The 14,913-nt window shown below is 41.4% G+C and overlaps 1 protein-coding gene across 1 annotated transcript in view; it reads right to left on the reverse strand.

Annotated features, from left to right (window-relative positions):
- Positions 1 to 2,116: 2,116 nt before the first annotated feature.
- CARMIL1 (capping protein regulator and myosin 1 linker 1) overlaps positions 2,117 to 14,913 on the reverse strand; it is a 187,348-nt gene continuing 174,551 nt past the window's right edge. Inside the window, exons 35-39 of the mRNA XM_031055647.1 lie at positions 13,028 to 13,106; positions 10,021 to 10,254; positions 7,288 to 7,422; positions 5,553 to 5,699; positions 2,117 to 3,169 (exon numbers count right to left, since the gene is read on the reverse strand). Coding sequence (XP_030911507.1) covers positions 3,033 to 3,169; positions 5,553 to 5,699; positions 7,288 to 7,422; positions 10,021 to 10,254; positions 13,028 to 13,106 — 732 coding nt within the window. The 3' untranslated portion in view covers positions 2,117 to 3,032. The remainder of the gene's footprint in view (positions 3,170 to 5,552; positions 5,700 to 7,287; positions 7,423 to 10,020; positions 10,255 to 13,027; positions 13,107 to 14,913) is intronic.

The following is a 14,913-nucleotide window of genomic DNA, read 5'->3' on the forward strand; positions in this document are numbered from 1 at the left end:
GGAAAGAAACAAAATCTTGCACATCTCAAAAGAAACACAAACACTCAGGAAAGGAGATATGGTCAAATGAAATGCAATTGAAAAAAAATTAAAAAAAAACAACCGAAAATCGGGACATTTTGTGACTAGAAGAAAATGCTCCGGGAGGAAATCAGGTGCACTGCAAAGGACCAAAAGAGGCCAAAAATCTCATTTCATTTTGGGAAGGGAAACAGAATCTTGCAAACCCAAAAAGAAAGGCTTAGGAACACTCTGGAATGGAGATAGGATCAAATGAAATGCAATTGAAAAAAGCCCCCCAAAAAACAGAAAACCAGGAGATTTAGTGTCTCCAAAAAATGGTCTGTGAAGAAATGAGCTGCAGTGCAAAGGACCAAAACAGGCCAAAACAAAGTTCACAGATGTTGCAAAAGCAGGGGAAAAAGTCAAGGAGGAAGACACAACTTGGAGGGGAAGATACAAGGACATGGAATGGATACATATTAAAAAAAAAAAAAAGAAAAAATCTTGCCCAAAGTCAAAGTAATCAAAAGGCAGGACATATGCCATCAAGTGTTGCCATCTTAATGCATAAGTTCCATACCTTCTCAGTGATTTCTTATGGGCACCTCCTCACAGCACTGACCTCCTTCTCAGTACAGACTGCAGCTCTCTTCACAGTACAACCAGCTCACCCACTCTTTTGTAGCACTCTTGTTATTAGACACAGCAGTAGCCTATTAAGGGCAGGCCTGTTCCTAATCTTTGGTGATTAGTACAGCTGCAACTCCTCAGGTGTGAGACTGCCTTCTGCACTATCTTTATTTTCTTACATTCTATCCTTCCACAATCAAGTGCAGGGACATGCAGCAAAGCTTGCCAAAATTGGTCCATGCTGAAGGCCAAAACAGAAAAGAAGGACTTCCAAACACTCTGGAATGGAGACACCACGAAAGGAATTGCAATTGGAAGAGAAAAAAAAAGAAATTTGGGAAATTTAGGAAAGTTAGTGACTACAAGAAAATGGATCGGGATTATATCAGGAGCTGCGCAAAGGACCAAAACAGGCCAAAATTAAGCTCAAAGATGTTTCAAAAGCAGGGGGAAAAATCAAGGAGGAGGACACAACTAGGAGGGGAAGATATGAGGGACATGGCATGGATACTTAGAAAAAAAAAATCTTCCCCAAAGTCAAAGCCATCAAAAGGCATGACATGCCATCAAGTGCTGCAACATGCACCAAATCTTGCCCAAGTGATCCCCATTGAAATCCCAAGATTTTGTTTCCCTTCCCTTCACCAAATCTCCTGATTTTCAGGGTTTTTTTGGTTTTTTTTCAATTGCATTTCATTTGACTAATCTTTTTTCCTGAGTGTTTTCGGAAGGGAAACGAAATCTTGTGATTTTAATGGGGATCAATTGGGTAAGCTTTGGTACATGTCCCAGCACTTGATGGCATGCCATGCCATGTCCCTCATATCTTCCCCTCCAAGTTGTGTCCTCCTCCTTGAATTTTTCCCCTGCTTTTGCAACATCTGTGAGGTTAGTTTTGGCCTCTTTTGGTCCTTTGCACTGCACCTGATTTCCTCCCAGAGCATTTTCTTGTAGTCACTAAATCTTCCGATTTTTTGCTTTTTTTGTTTTTTCAATCGCATTTCATTTGATCATATCTTCTTTGCAGAGTCTCTGTAATTGTTTCTTTTCTCTTTCAGAAGATTTTTTTTCATGTGCACAGGGATCAGATTGAAGGTCATCAGACAGGCAGGTATCTGAGCACTTTTGTCTCCTCAAGAAGCCACAAAAGGTCTAGAGAAATTGCTCATGGGACAGAGTTACTAAACCTGTTTTGTTTTGTTCTTTTGGACCAAAGTTGAGAATTTGAGTAATAGGTGTTTCTGGCTCACAGAAAGGGTATTTTTCTGAAGATTCCAAGTGGGGAGAATAGTGAAGTGATCTTCCTTCAGTATTTTTATGATGTGTATGTGTCCCTTTCAGCTGGAACAGGCACTTTGCTAGAAGCAGAAAAATTAAACAGGTTTTGTCTTAACTGCACACTTTGCCCATGTGACCCAATGCCAGCATTCAAAGATCAGAGACCATCAGACCACAAACAGTTCTGTAAAAATGAAGACTAGTATTTCAGTTGTAAAATCATTTTTTATTGTTACAAATATACATATGAATAAAATCCCTTCAACCTGTAATGTAAGTGGGTAGCTGTGAAATTTGCATCCCCTCCCTCAAAAGCTGACATGTTTTTACAGATGTCGAACAATGTTTCTCATAGAATTACACATTGAAATGAAGCTAATATGCAGACAGAACCAAGGAAGGCCTCCAGAAAACACCAATATTAATAAAATTTCAATTGCTCTCATTCCAATCAACTATATACATTAATATATGAATGTGGAAGCATACCATGGTTATACATAATCCAAATCCTTCTCTGTTGTGCTTTCTGACAGTACACAAATGTAAGCGTTGGAGCTTTATGTACAGTGGGAGAACAGGAAGAAAGAAGTTTCCTATGGGAGAATGTAAAAACCATACCCAAGCATTTAATATATATAATCTATACAAATTATTTTATTAGTGTGCTCTTTTAATATAATTACAATGTGCAATTGCATATCGCAAGAATATATTTATAGGTAAGTCACGTGCAGATCTGACACATTTACATTCAGCAGTACAACACATTACCTGCTGTACAGTGTATTAGTGTAAGACAGTGTCCAGTTAATTTGCTTTGCTTTCTAAATGCCCTAATGCAGGGCACTCCTTGTAGCTGCTTCAGAGAAATTCAAGTCGAATACATGAAAGAATAGCTGGCTTTAGGCAAAGGCATGGAAAGGAATGCCTTGCACTGTACACACCAGAAATTAAGGACCGAATCAATGCCAGGTATACTGTAAGTCACGATTGGAAGATCAGGTTTTCTGCAGGGAAATGTACCTGTGGTGAAAGAGCAGCTGACTAAAAGGGCTGTTGATTGCTGAACCCTGATTGTTATGAAAAGCTCTTGCGCTACAAAGCACTTGTACTGATTGCTAAATAAAAATAAAATCTTTATCTGCTTCTTCTCCAGAGTCACTGGACTTGCTTCCCTGATGGCCGTCTTTACTTAAGGACCTCTGCTTCAGTTCCTGGAACTCATGAGACTGCTGCCCAGGGCTTCTTTTTGCAGCTGCATAAAACAGAAACAGGACTTACTAATGATTGCAGAAGAGAAAGGAAGAAAAAAAACAATTAAAAAAGTCATTAATGCACATGGGAGCTGCTCCTGATACCACTGAATTAATTTGCACTAGGAGGAGTAGCATAGGCCCATTAATTCTTCACTCCAGAAAAAGGTGAGAAGAGAGAGTTTGAGCAGGATTTATTCCACTGGTTGGTTGACTGGCAAGCAGGCAAACTTGAAACATGACACAGTATTTCACTGTGACATGGATTGGCATTACAGTTAGAAATGGCCTGGAAATTTTCTTCTTATCACACCACTTCCAAACCAAAACAGCATTTTTTTTCCAGGTGGATCTCAGATAGTGTACTCCTGATGGCTCAGGCTGATACATGTGCCTGCTGGGCGCCCCTCAGACCAGTGAAGCACATCTCAGGCAGGCCTGTCTCCCTAGCAGGACACATCTGTGCTCTCCTTTTTCACTCAGCAGCTTTAAATAGGACAGATGTTCACCTCAGCATCCAAGTTACCCAAACTTCTTCTCTCTGCTCCTCTACACTTCCAGGTCCCAAGGTCCTCCCAGTCCCTTGATAAGAAGGACACCCATGGCTCTGCACCTTGCTTTGCTCGGCAATGGGGTAAGCAGGAGGCCATATTCACTTCTCATGATTTAAATGCAACAGTACACATTTTGTTCACCAAGCACTCTGAAATCTCCATAAAGCCAGGGCTTTCTCCAAACCTATAAGCTTCAAAATAAATTGGAAAAGAAGGTTGTAAAACCTTATTGAGATTCCTGACCTAACCAGTGGCCTACAACTGCTAGGGTAACAAGATGGTTATACACATCAACCAGGGTGACCTTACCCAAGGACTGATACCATTACAAATCTCATACTTGCACTTGAAGTGAAACTTCAAACACACAGTGGCCCTTAAATGTGACCTTGCTGCAAGTCACCTCACTTCACTCCCACAAAATTAAATGTTGTCATTACAAGACCTTCTTTGCTCCACCATTTCGGGTAGGGATGGTCGGCTTTGGTTCACACTGATCCTTGCTCCTGACCACTTTTGTGAATACCTCTCTTGACAAGGCACCAGGAGCTGCTGTGGCCATGCAGCACCACCTCTCCTTCCCCATGTACCAGTCACCTGTAGCCTCCCCCCTGCAGGGAACAGCCTACCCTGTCCCCAGCATGCAGCTCCAGCCACAGCAGCAGCCTGCCACTGACCATCCCTGCCGCCATTTCGAAGTCTGGCAGGTTGTGTCACAGACTACAAGGAATGTGGGAAGTACAGAGAGGGATCCCAAGGCAGCCAGATAGTTCTCCTGAATCCAAAATACCAGTTTTCTCATTTGTGCTAGCCCAAAATATGGGAGGAAATAAGGGCCAGCAGCTACACATACTCTGCATTCTTATCCTGGCATTACAAGCTGGGAAACAGGAAGAGATTTTGAGAAAAGTGTTTAAATCCATTTCACAGATAGGGAGGGGAGATTCCCAGTTTGGATGGACTAAGTTTGATTCTATAATACAAAAAGGATAAATTTTGGCCCGAGGAAAGGTTATGTGATGTCTTATAAACAGAAAAACTGTGGGTAAATGGAATTGCATAAGATGTTCAAATACACAATTAAAATACCTTAAAAAAAAAAAAAAAAGTAATTTTGAACAACTGTTCAAACCAACCATTTAAGAGGTAAAAAAACATATAAACATGTACCATTTGAGAACAGGAGCTTTTATATTTTAAAAGCACATAAAGGAAATGAACATTTTTATAGCCTACTGAATCAGCTCACTGTGAGTCAAAGCTGCTCCTTCAACTAACAGGTGCTGGGCTTGGGTTCTTTAGGTGGTATTTTTATTTGCTTTTGCAACTGAAAATCAAAGTAAGAATAAATAATCTGATTTACCCAGTTCTCAAATGGTTTTGTGAGTGATGCACTGAAACTGGCACTAACAATATTCAAGCTGAAAAGTCTTTTGAAACACAAAAGTGAATGATCTTAGAAATGACAGGTGTGCAAGCACAGCAAGCAGCAGCCAGCCTACCTGCAGCGTGCCAGTGTTGTTGCACTGAGCAGTCACAGATAGTAGTGAGCGCTCTTCTGCAGAGGGGCTGCATGTGCTAGATGGGACTGGTCACTGGAGTTGACACAGAGGAAAAATGCACAAAACATGTTTTCTCTGTGAATTTTTTCATGCCATGTAAATCCCATGAGGGCAGAAATATGATTAGAACCCCATGAGATTTTTACTTTTCTCATAATGACAGATGACAAACCAACACCCTTCTGTGTTTTCTTTGCTATTACCATTTCTTAACAACTGTTAGTGCCAGTTATCAAGCACCACCTTGATGAAAAATGAAAACTTCTAACCAGAAGTTGACTGTGCCATCCTCTGCCCAAGCACATTAGCTTCCTCTTCTGCACTGGTAGAATACTGCCCCGGAGTGGTTCTCACACTGCCAGATGGCTTGGCACAGTCAAGAGCTGCATCTCTTTTTTGACAATCTCCTGTTAGCTCTAGCAAGGAAAAGAATTTGTTTATACTCCTAAGCTGTTCTGTAGGCCCACATACAGAAGGTAATATGAAAATTTTCACTTATCCAACCTATTTAATCAGAGAGCAGTAATCAGTATGCCAGTTGCTTGTTTAAATGTAGTCCAGATATCTTGAGGTGCTGGTAACTGCAGCCCGATCTCAAAGCTGCACAGCGCAAAGAGGCGTATTTTCAGATTGTCCCATGAAGTACAGTTAAAATCATCCACATAAAGCAAATTTACAATCAAGTATCATCTAATTTGTAGCTTTATTTCACAGGAGATTTAATTTTGTTACTAACTCGGACAGATTTGCAGTGATTTACCAGCTGCAGAAATAAATTGAATATGCTAGCCTGAAGAGAGGCAGAAAGCAAGGACAGAGGAATGGCTAAGTGAGGAAGTAGGACGGTAATGAATTAAAAAGAAAACATGAAAATGAATAAAAATAAAATAAACAGAATTTACTCTTTCTCAAACAACTTCATGCAAAGCCCAGCAGCTCCTTAAGGACCTGGCAAGTCTAAACTACTATTGATAAAATATGTACAGTGCCATGTAGAGCCGAATAGAAAATTCTGTGTTTGATTGGAAGGGCTTGAGGAGCAAGGAGTAAGAAAGCACAGTGCCTGACTTCTGTTTGTTTTGGCAATCTGGATCATCTGAATGACAACAGTGGGTTCTGTAGGCAGCACAACTTCTCAGTCTTCACAACCCAGCATTATGTAGCTACCTCAACTCGTTTTTTCCCATTTTATGCTGTGAAAATCTGCTGTCAGAGTGTGAAAGGGCACCCATTTGTTTCACAACTTAAGTGATGGGAATCACCTTAGACGTCTTTTTTGAGGAGAGACCCAGGAAGGAAGACATCTCACCCCCAGATTTCAAACGTCATGACTTGTGCCAGCTAACACCATGGTGAGCAACATTCCTGTGACTACTTCTCCACATACCCTATGCTATCAGAGGAAGCTTGAGCTCTTCTAAGAATCAACTCAGGGCATGAGAATGCATCAGCAAAAGTAAAAATTCAGTGCACACATGAGAATCAGCAAAGAGAAGAGAGCAGCCAACTGTTGTGTATAAAAGATAGCAGGTACCAAGCCTTGCCCTGGCACACAGAGACTCATTGCTCAAAGATGGGGAGGCAAACCCAGTCATGTGCAGAGACCAACAGGAAGGAAAACAAAGAGAGCAGTGGGCTGGCTGCAAGGAACAAAGTTATGGCTGCTCCCCTGGAAACATGCTGAATCACAGAGCTGCATTTCACACTATTGTGTGAAATTTCACATTATTGGTCTGAACATCTTCATTCAGACCAAACCAACCATAAATGTACACATAAATCCCTTAATTATTCAGTTACATTATTAATACCCAGGGATTAATTGTTTATTTTGATTTGATCAAAGATAGGTGGAAAAAATGCTGAATAAGTGACCAGATAAATTTTCCTTGCTTTTTGCCCTTTCAAATGCATAACCCTCTTCCCTTCCAGATGACAACAAATCAGGAGACAATGACACATCAAATTTCGCTAGAAGGCACCAGGTTACACAAATACTCCTACCTTCTTGAGAAAATGATCTGACTGAGGGGCTGCTCTGACCATCCTTTTCTTTATCAGAAGGAACTTTCTTCAGCACTGGTGGAAGCAGGGCAACTTTTGGGGAACTGGGGCCGGAGGGAGACTCTGGAGCATCCTCTGTGGAGTACCACAAACAAAAAGGTGAGAAGGAAAAATTGTATCTACACTAAAGCTCACAGAAACAGTTGTTTATGATGGACCAAACCTCAACACAATACACAAACAAAAACTAGCCAGAACCTGTGTCAGAAAAAGAAGGATTCAGGTATTTACATTACAACAAGAGAACAAATTGTATGGACCTCAGTCCAGGTGAAAGACTTTTAGCAGTCAAACAGAAGATCTCAATTTCAGCATTTTTCATGTGTGCTGGTATTGTAGTGCAAATAGAAATCTGACGTGAACATGTGATTTACCTGCAAGATATATGTAGCAATTTGTAAAGAACACCTGAAAAAAAATTGGATGGATTTCTGGAAATATTTGTTCTAGTTATATTTTTGTTGCTCTGAAACATAATAAACTCATCAATTTAGATGTCCTGTTTCACAATGATAAGGTCTAAAAGTGAAGCAGGGGAAAAAAATACACAAAAAGCATTACAGAACTCTGTAGTTCCATTAATAACTTCCCAGAGCATAACACAAGGGCATCCATAAAGAGTTGCTAAAAAAAAAAATACTTCCATCTTCCAGACTGTGAGAAAATCTGAAACTTAAATCTATGGTTTAAAACCATCTGGATATCTTGTTTCTCTAAAAGGCTGGATATGGATTATGTAAGGCAAGCTGACTACCATCTTTACAGTCCTTACAGGAAGACCTTTTCAGTCTTACGGTCCACAGGCCTCATTCAGACAGTAGGGAAGTATGGCCAGAGTGGATTATTAAACTGCTTTTAAGTTTGCTTTTCAAGAAGTAAACAGTGGCATGTGTACATAACAGAGGAACTAGGAAGATAGGTTAGCATTGACAGAAGAACAAAAGGAAGTCAGAGTATCATCTGTATTATGTATTTGTAAAAAGAGTTAATTCAGTTGCATACTAGAAATTAATCAAAAATTATCTCTGTTAAGGAGAGACCACAAAGAGTCAACTATTTCACTTTCAGCACAGGAAAATCATGAGCTTCCAAAATGCAACTTGGTACAAACAGACACAATAATTCTTGGACCTTCTCCATGCATTTGATATGCCTGTGAGGCCACTTGCTTGGGAAAGCTCAATATCAACACAAGGAGGAGCACACTGACTGGCAAACACAGCTAGATATAGACTTTCAGTCTTTGACAATTGGTGGACATCTGAGCTGTGCTCCTTTGCATCCAGATTACTTAGCAAAAAATTTGCTACTATTTGTGTGGCCACAGTGCTGGAAACATCAGCGAGAGCAGGAACACAGAAAGGATGATTGCTTGGTTTTCTTCATCACATCGCCTGGGCATCCTTAGGCAGTGGGTTACTATAAGTACTAGGACAGAAGTTAGACTGCAACAGAGCTGTGCTGCTTTTACTATCGGCCAAAGAGCTGGCTTATTATGGGTAAGTATTAATTACCCCCTTGTGTTAAATCCACAGTATGCTCTCTCTGCAGGAAATAGGAGCTGGCAGAAACAGACAGCTCAGGTCTTCCTGACTGCCTATTTTACAGACTGAGCACCACCAAATAATCTATACCCTCCCTGTTGTATTCATCTTCATGAGCATCTAACAGTTTCTAAAATGGTCAATAAAATAAACGTAAATCCACCTAAAATCTGAAGGTGATATTGTATGTGAACAACATTCTGCCCACTGGAGTGCAGAGACTAAGGAAGGCTCAGGTTCCACATGAAGGGCAGGGAGGAGGCCCTAACATCCCTTTGACTCCTCATCCTTATCAGAAATTACATCATTCTAAGGTCAACAGTGGTTATGGGAAAAGTCAAGAGGGCTGCAAGCTCTTGCCATGCTCATATTTTTCACTCCCTGGCAGTTAATGAGCTGTATTTGCTGTAGATACTTGGGAAGTCTGTAACTGGCTTTTAATTCTCCTCAACTGCAGTGGCTGTACTTTGGGAAGAGGAGGTTGTGACACTGGTCTATTAAACAGCAGGCAGACAAATGCATGGGAGATGTGCTGAAACATTTCCCACTATTGGAAACCTTAAGATAGTATCTGGGCAGAAGACAGCCTTGCAGGGTTATAAAGCCCAGTTCAATTATTTTCAGTCAAAAGCAATAAGGAAATAAACAAAGGCTAAACAAGGAAAAAGAGACAGCTGGTTTGTACAAGTTATTAACAAACAGGCACTTGCTTGAGGGGCTAAGAGCAGCCTGCCACAATACCCCAAGAACATTAGTATATAGAGCCAGGTTTTTAGAGAAAACACATTTATTTTTGTCAGTGCTACTACAATAGGGTTTTGATGCTGAAGTAGCTTTCTGTGCTCACCTCTTCTGTCATAGCAGCTAACTCAAAAACAGCTCTGCCACTGCCACTACTGCTTCTCACACTTTACTCTTGAGGATCACAGATTAAACCATTTTAATAAGTTTATTTGAATTAGGGCAAAAGGAGGTGGAAAAGAAGGATGCGAGTCAAGAGCAAGGCAATGAAGAACCGGTCCCTCTCCTCTTAACTTCTGTTCAGGCTGTGGCAATGGCTGTCTCCACCACAGCCCACATGAACAGCACCCAGAGCTGGGGATAACAACTGCCCAGAAGAGCTTCTCACCAGTACGAGAGGCAGAGCGTGGTTTCTGTGGCACTGTGGGTCGTCCTGCCAGGCTGGGCTTTGTTGACTGCAGTGGGGGCTTTGGACTAGTTGGTGTATTGGAAGAACTTCTTGCCTTTGCACCAGCTTCTGCCTTTGGTTCAGCTTTTGAATTTTTTTCTGATGACGCTGAGATGGAGTCACCTTTATTCGATGCAAACCGACTCTCTGGAAGGGTCTGCTGTTGTTTAGGCACTGAAATAAATAGACACATAAAATACAGTCTGCTGCAGCACAGAAGAGTCCATGCACAGCTATGGTGGTGTGGAAAACACCACCACAAGCTAACACATGCACTAATCACTGCAAGCAAAGCCTCTAAACCTGCTAATTTTGACATGTGCTAAGGTTTGTGATTCAATTGTCCGAGATAGCAATTGCATGTCTCCCTTTATAATATATTTGAGGTGATGGCTAGCTGGACCTTATTCCTCCTTCACATTTCTAGGAGCAGATGGCACAGCCTACCCGCTGAGAAAACAGTGATGGATCAGTGGAAAAAGCCGCTCCTGACTGTTTTGTGTCTCTACAGACAAAAGGTTATGTTTCAAAGATCAACAGAGAAATCCTAGCCCAGAAAATAAATCCCAAGTGTGTGACCAGCAGGCTACATCTTTTTATTTGTTGCTTTTAGCAAGTGCTAGAAGAGATTTTGAAACTCAGCCCAGATCAAAGTATTCTTTATATAGTATTTTGATTTGTCTAATAACACTGTACATGGCTTACAGTTTCCACACATTAGTAAGTTTACTAACGTGTTGTTTGTCCCAGACAAAGACCAAAGTATTTAGAGATCAATTTACAGTGACTTGCAGGTAGTAAGTCAGTCCCATCTAGCTGTGCAAGCTGGTAGAAAGCCTGCTGGACTCCAGGTTGCTAACAAGCAAAAAGCCTGCTCTACTTTCCTACTCAGCAGCTTTCAGGAGGTAGAAAGTTTATATCTAGCAGTTTCAATTATAATCTTGGAACTTGTTTCTTAGCCTGGGACTTTCTACAGTTTTCACATCTTTAATCTCAGAAGAGAATTTCAGACTAACTGAAATGCAGACTGGTAGCCTTGGTACTTGGCAAAACCAAGTGTGTGCTCACAGATGCTGACCTGACCTACCTACCTGCTATTCCCATTCAGAAAGCCTACTGAACATGGAAGTGCTGAGCACAGACATTTTAACCGCAGTGGGAGGAAGGGGGGGGTGAGTGTTTATACAGTTTGTTACAAGCCAATCTCCAGTATGTTTTTCCAGCCTATGTAGCTGTTTTCCAGCCCAGCTGGAGTTAAACTCTGGCAAAGCAGACAGCTGCATGGTGCATAGAGATGAGCATGAGTGTGTGACAGGGAGAGTTTGTGTCTGCACATGTGAAATACTTTCTTGCTGCAAGTGAAACAGTGGGACACCACCTGCACCTGTGCATGTGTGCATACAAAAGAAGCAGGCAACATCCACACACAAAGCAAGCAATAAAACCCCTAAACTTATTCTCCTTCAGAACCACTAGCTTAGTTCTCCTGTAACAATATCCAGCAATTTTCCATTAACTTTCTTTCTTTTCTTCCTGACCTCAGGCCTTCTAACATTATTAGAGCACAGTAATTTAAAATAAATTAGCCCAAGCCAAAGACTAACTGTAGCTGCAACATTGAAAAGGAGCCTTGGGGAGCTCTCAAGCAAGACTGGTAAGGAAACAATTGACAGCTGGAGGCCAAAAGGAAGGGGCAAGCACAGTGCAGTGTGGTGGGGGTGAAATGTGTCATATACAGAAAAAACAACCAGAGAAAAGTTGAGTCAGACACCCCCAGCTACTGCAATGCCCAAAGTGCAGACTATTCTTGCTCCTCTGACTTCAGTATGCTGTCTTCAGGGGACACACGAGGTCCTCCTCAAAAGACAAGCAGGCTTTAAAAGCACTGATTTATAGATTATGGCATGCTTTGAATACTCTTTCTTACAAAAGCTTTAGAAAGACATAAAACTTCAAAATTGGTATTTGAAGTGCTCAATCAAGATCGCCACATTTGGATTTTGATTTCAGCCTGTTTGATCCAGCCTTTTTTCTCTATGTTTTTGCAATCTTGTGTGCCAGGCTTGCAGGATACCACCTCTGCTGAGAAATCAGACCTGGATATCCTAGTTCAGACCACTCCTTTCATGTAGTAAACACAAACCACCAGAGCTGAATCCCTTTTGAAACCGTCACTGGCCAGTCCCCAAAGTATACATGCAAACCAGTCTGTCAGCCTCGTCCTTGGCTGGCTGCAGTGTGCCATGTCAGGGCCCAGGACTGTGGCTTGACAAGGGCATGGAAAGATGAGGTGCAGAGGGAGGTGGTGCTCTAAGCACTGCAAGGCGGAACACCATTTTGTACACAATGCAGAGAGAGAGCTGCTTTGTGCACATGAGCAGGGTCCAGGGGCATCCACAGCTTTGCAGACAGCCCTGGCTTCAATCAGACTGGTTAAATCCTGGAAGAGCCAGCTGCCATTGACTATGAGTCAGGACTGCTGACAGACTGACAGCACCGCAGTCAGCTGAAAGTCAGCACTACTCAAGTTAGTATGAGCACACCTAAAGCTTGAAAACTGGTCATATTTCCATCCTCAGATATATTGAGCACTTCCACTTCTTTGTGCACAGGCATTTCTGCTGGCTCTTGGGTTGAGCTTCAGCTTTGCTGATCCCATTAAAAGCCAGCCTCCTTCCAAAGGCACCCCAGCCACCCGCACCAAGTACTTTCTCTCCTGTGCAACAAGAGTGAAAAAGGGAGCCACAAACTCAGCCCTAGAGCTGACTTCATGAGAAGTGCCATCCATAGCACAAAAAGTAGCTTGTTTCTAATGCTCTTCATATAGTGTAAACTCCTACTTTGCATAACCAATTTCAGACATTCAGTCTGAAGAGGGAAGTAAGATTTTGGACATCAGGCATTTTGCATTTTCTAGGAAGTTTATACCAAGAAACTCATACTGTACCTGTGCCACTTCCATCCAGTCGTTCTGAGCTCACTGCTGTGTCAAAAGACTCTCTGGGGGTTATGTCATTCCCAAGTTTCTGAAAGAGTGAGAAAAGTTCTCAGATTAGTAGCATATCTGCAATTAATACAACTCAGTGATCCTATTAAGAAATACCCTCTAATTTGGAAGCCACGAGGCAGAGAAATCGGTGATAACAAGAAATGGTGCACTCTCTCTCTTTGTTTCAGATTTTGGAGAGCTAAGTGGGAAGGAAACAACCCTGATTGGCACCTAACACTGCCACATGCCTATCAGAGCTGCAATGACACACTGCCTCCTATGCAACAGGTCTCCTAGCATAGCTCTGCATCTAAAAACTTCTTGTTTGAAATGAAAATCTTTTTCTGAAGACCTAGATTTTGAATATAACTGCTGAATTGATCTTATGCTCTTCTACACAGAAGAATAACTTATTATTTTAGATAAAACTGGAACTATAGAAGTAGCAGTGTTCACATATTTACAAGATTCCTCTAAAAACCTACAAACCTTATTTACTGAAAAGTTTTTAAAGCTACTCATCACCACCACTGCTAGGTGCTCAGCACCTCAAAAGAAAAGGGACTTCTGGTTTATGTGTTGATACTTTGCCTCTCTTCTATTGTAAATAATAGGTTTCCTAACATCTTGATCTCAAAAAAACCCATAAATTCTGAAGGCTTTTGTCATGTTATAGCTAAGTGTGGTTGAAACCTGTGTTTTCATCGGGAGAAGTTTAGATATGCAGGATCTCCTTTTACTGCCTTACCTGCTACCAAAGCTTGGGCAGAAGGACAAATGAGAGGATTCAAAAAAAGCACCTAGAAGTAGGTGCAGTATATACTAAGAGAGAAAGTCTTATAAAGACTAGGGATAGAAGTGAGATTTTTTTTTTTAAACTATAAAAGTAGGGATAGTCTCAGTAGTCTGCAGCCCGGCAGCTTCAATCTTGATCTTTATTGGCTATTTCAAGACAGTCAGTGTGGCAAATGACAGAAAGCAAATTATTTGTTCTGGGGAGCACTGCATTTGGTTATATACCCATGCCTAAGTAACACTGATGTGTTCGGGTCACTGCTACTGCTCCAACACCAACTCTGACTGTCCTTCCCACAGCATTTAGAAATCTCAACCATGTGCCACACAGCGTAAACATGATCACTGCCTTTTGGGGGTTATGGCCTGGAAGACTGCTAAGTATAGCATATAGTTTAAAATGGGACAACAGGCAACACAGGAAGGAAGAAAATGGTTACAAGTAGCAGAAGTACATGCCTACTACAGAAAAACTGATGTATTTAGAGTGAAATCAGTATTTCAAATGCAAGCATCAAGAAACTATCTCTAAATATCCATGCTGGCCATGTGCCTTTCCTGTGCTGATTTTGGGGAGTGATGCAGAAGACAGTGTAGCTGGCCTTACAGATTTACTGATACCTCCACTTTGCTCTTGCAATTTCACAGCTCCTAAAACAAAGCCTCTCTTCAATACAACAAAGAGCATGGAGATGCTGAGTGTTTGCCATTCCTGTGTAAGACTTGGCAGGGTGATGATATCTCCCAACCTCTCCCCTTAGAACATTTAGAATGGCACACTGCATTAAGGAGGGTGCTATTAGAATAATCATTAAGCTTCCTGCGCTGTAAAACTACCCTGATACAATGAAGTCTTCTGGACAGATGAACTCTAGAAATGCTGTGACTTGTAGGGCCAGAATATTTAGCTACGGTGTCCAACGGACAAAACAAAGTCACTTCCAAAGACAGAAACATTAGTGCTTTGCGCCACTGGGCAGAAATTCAGTTTTTGTTCCCATTTCTTGACTGACACTGATATTTTGGCTAAATTCTCACCTGTTTACCTC

This window comes from Geospiza fortis, unplaced genomic scaffold (genome assembly GCF_000277835.1).
Source record: "Geospiza fortis unplaced genomic scaffold, GeoFor_1.0 scaffold206, whole genome shotgun sequence".
NCBI classification, from domain to species: Eukaryota; Metazoa; Chordata; class Aves; order Passeriformes; family Thraupidae; genus Geospiza; species Geospiza fortis.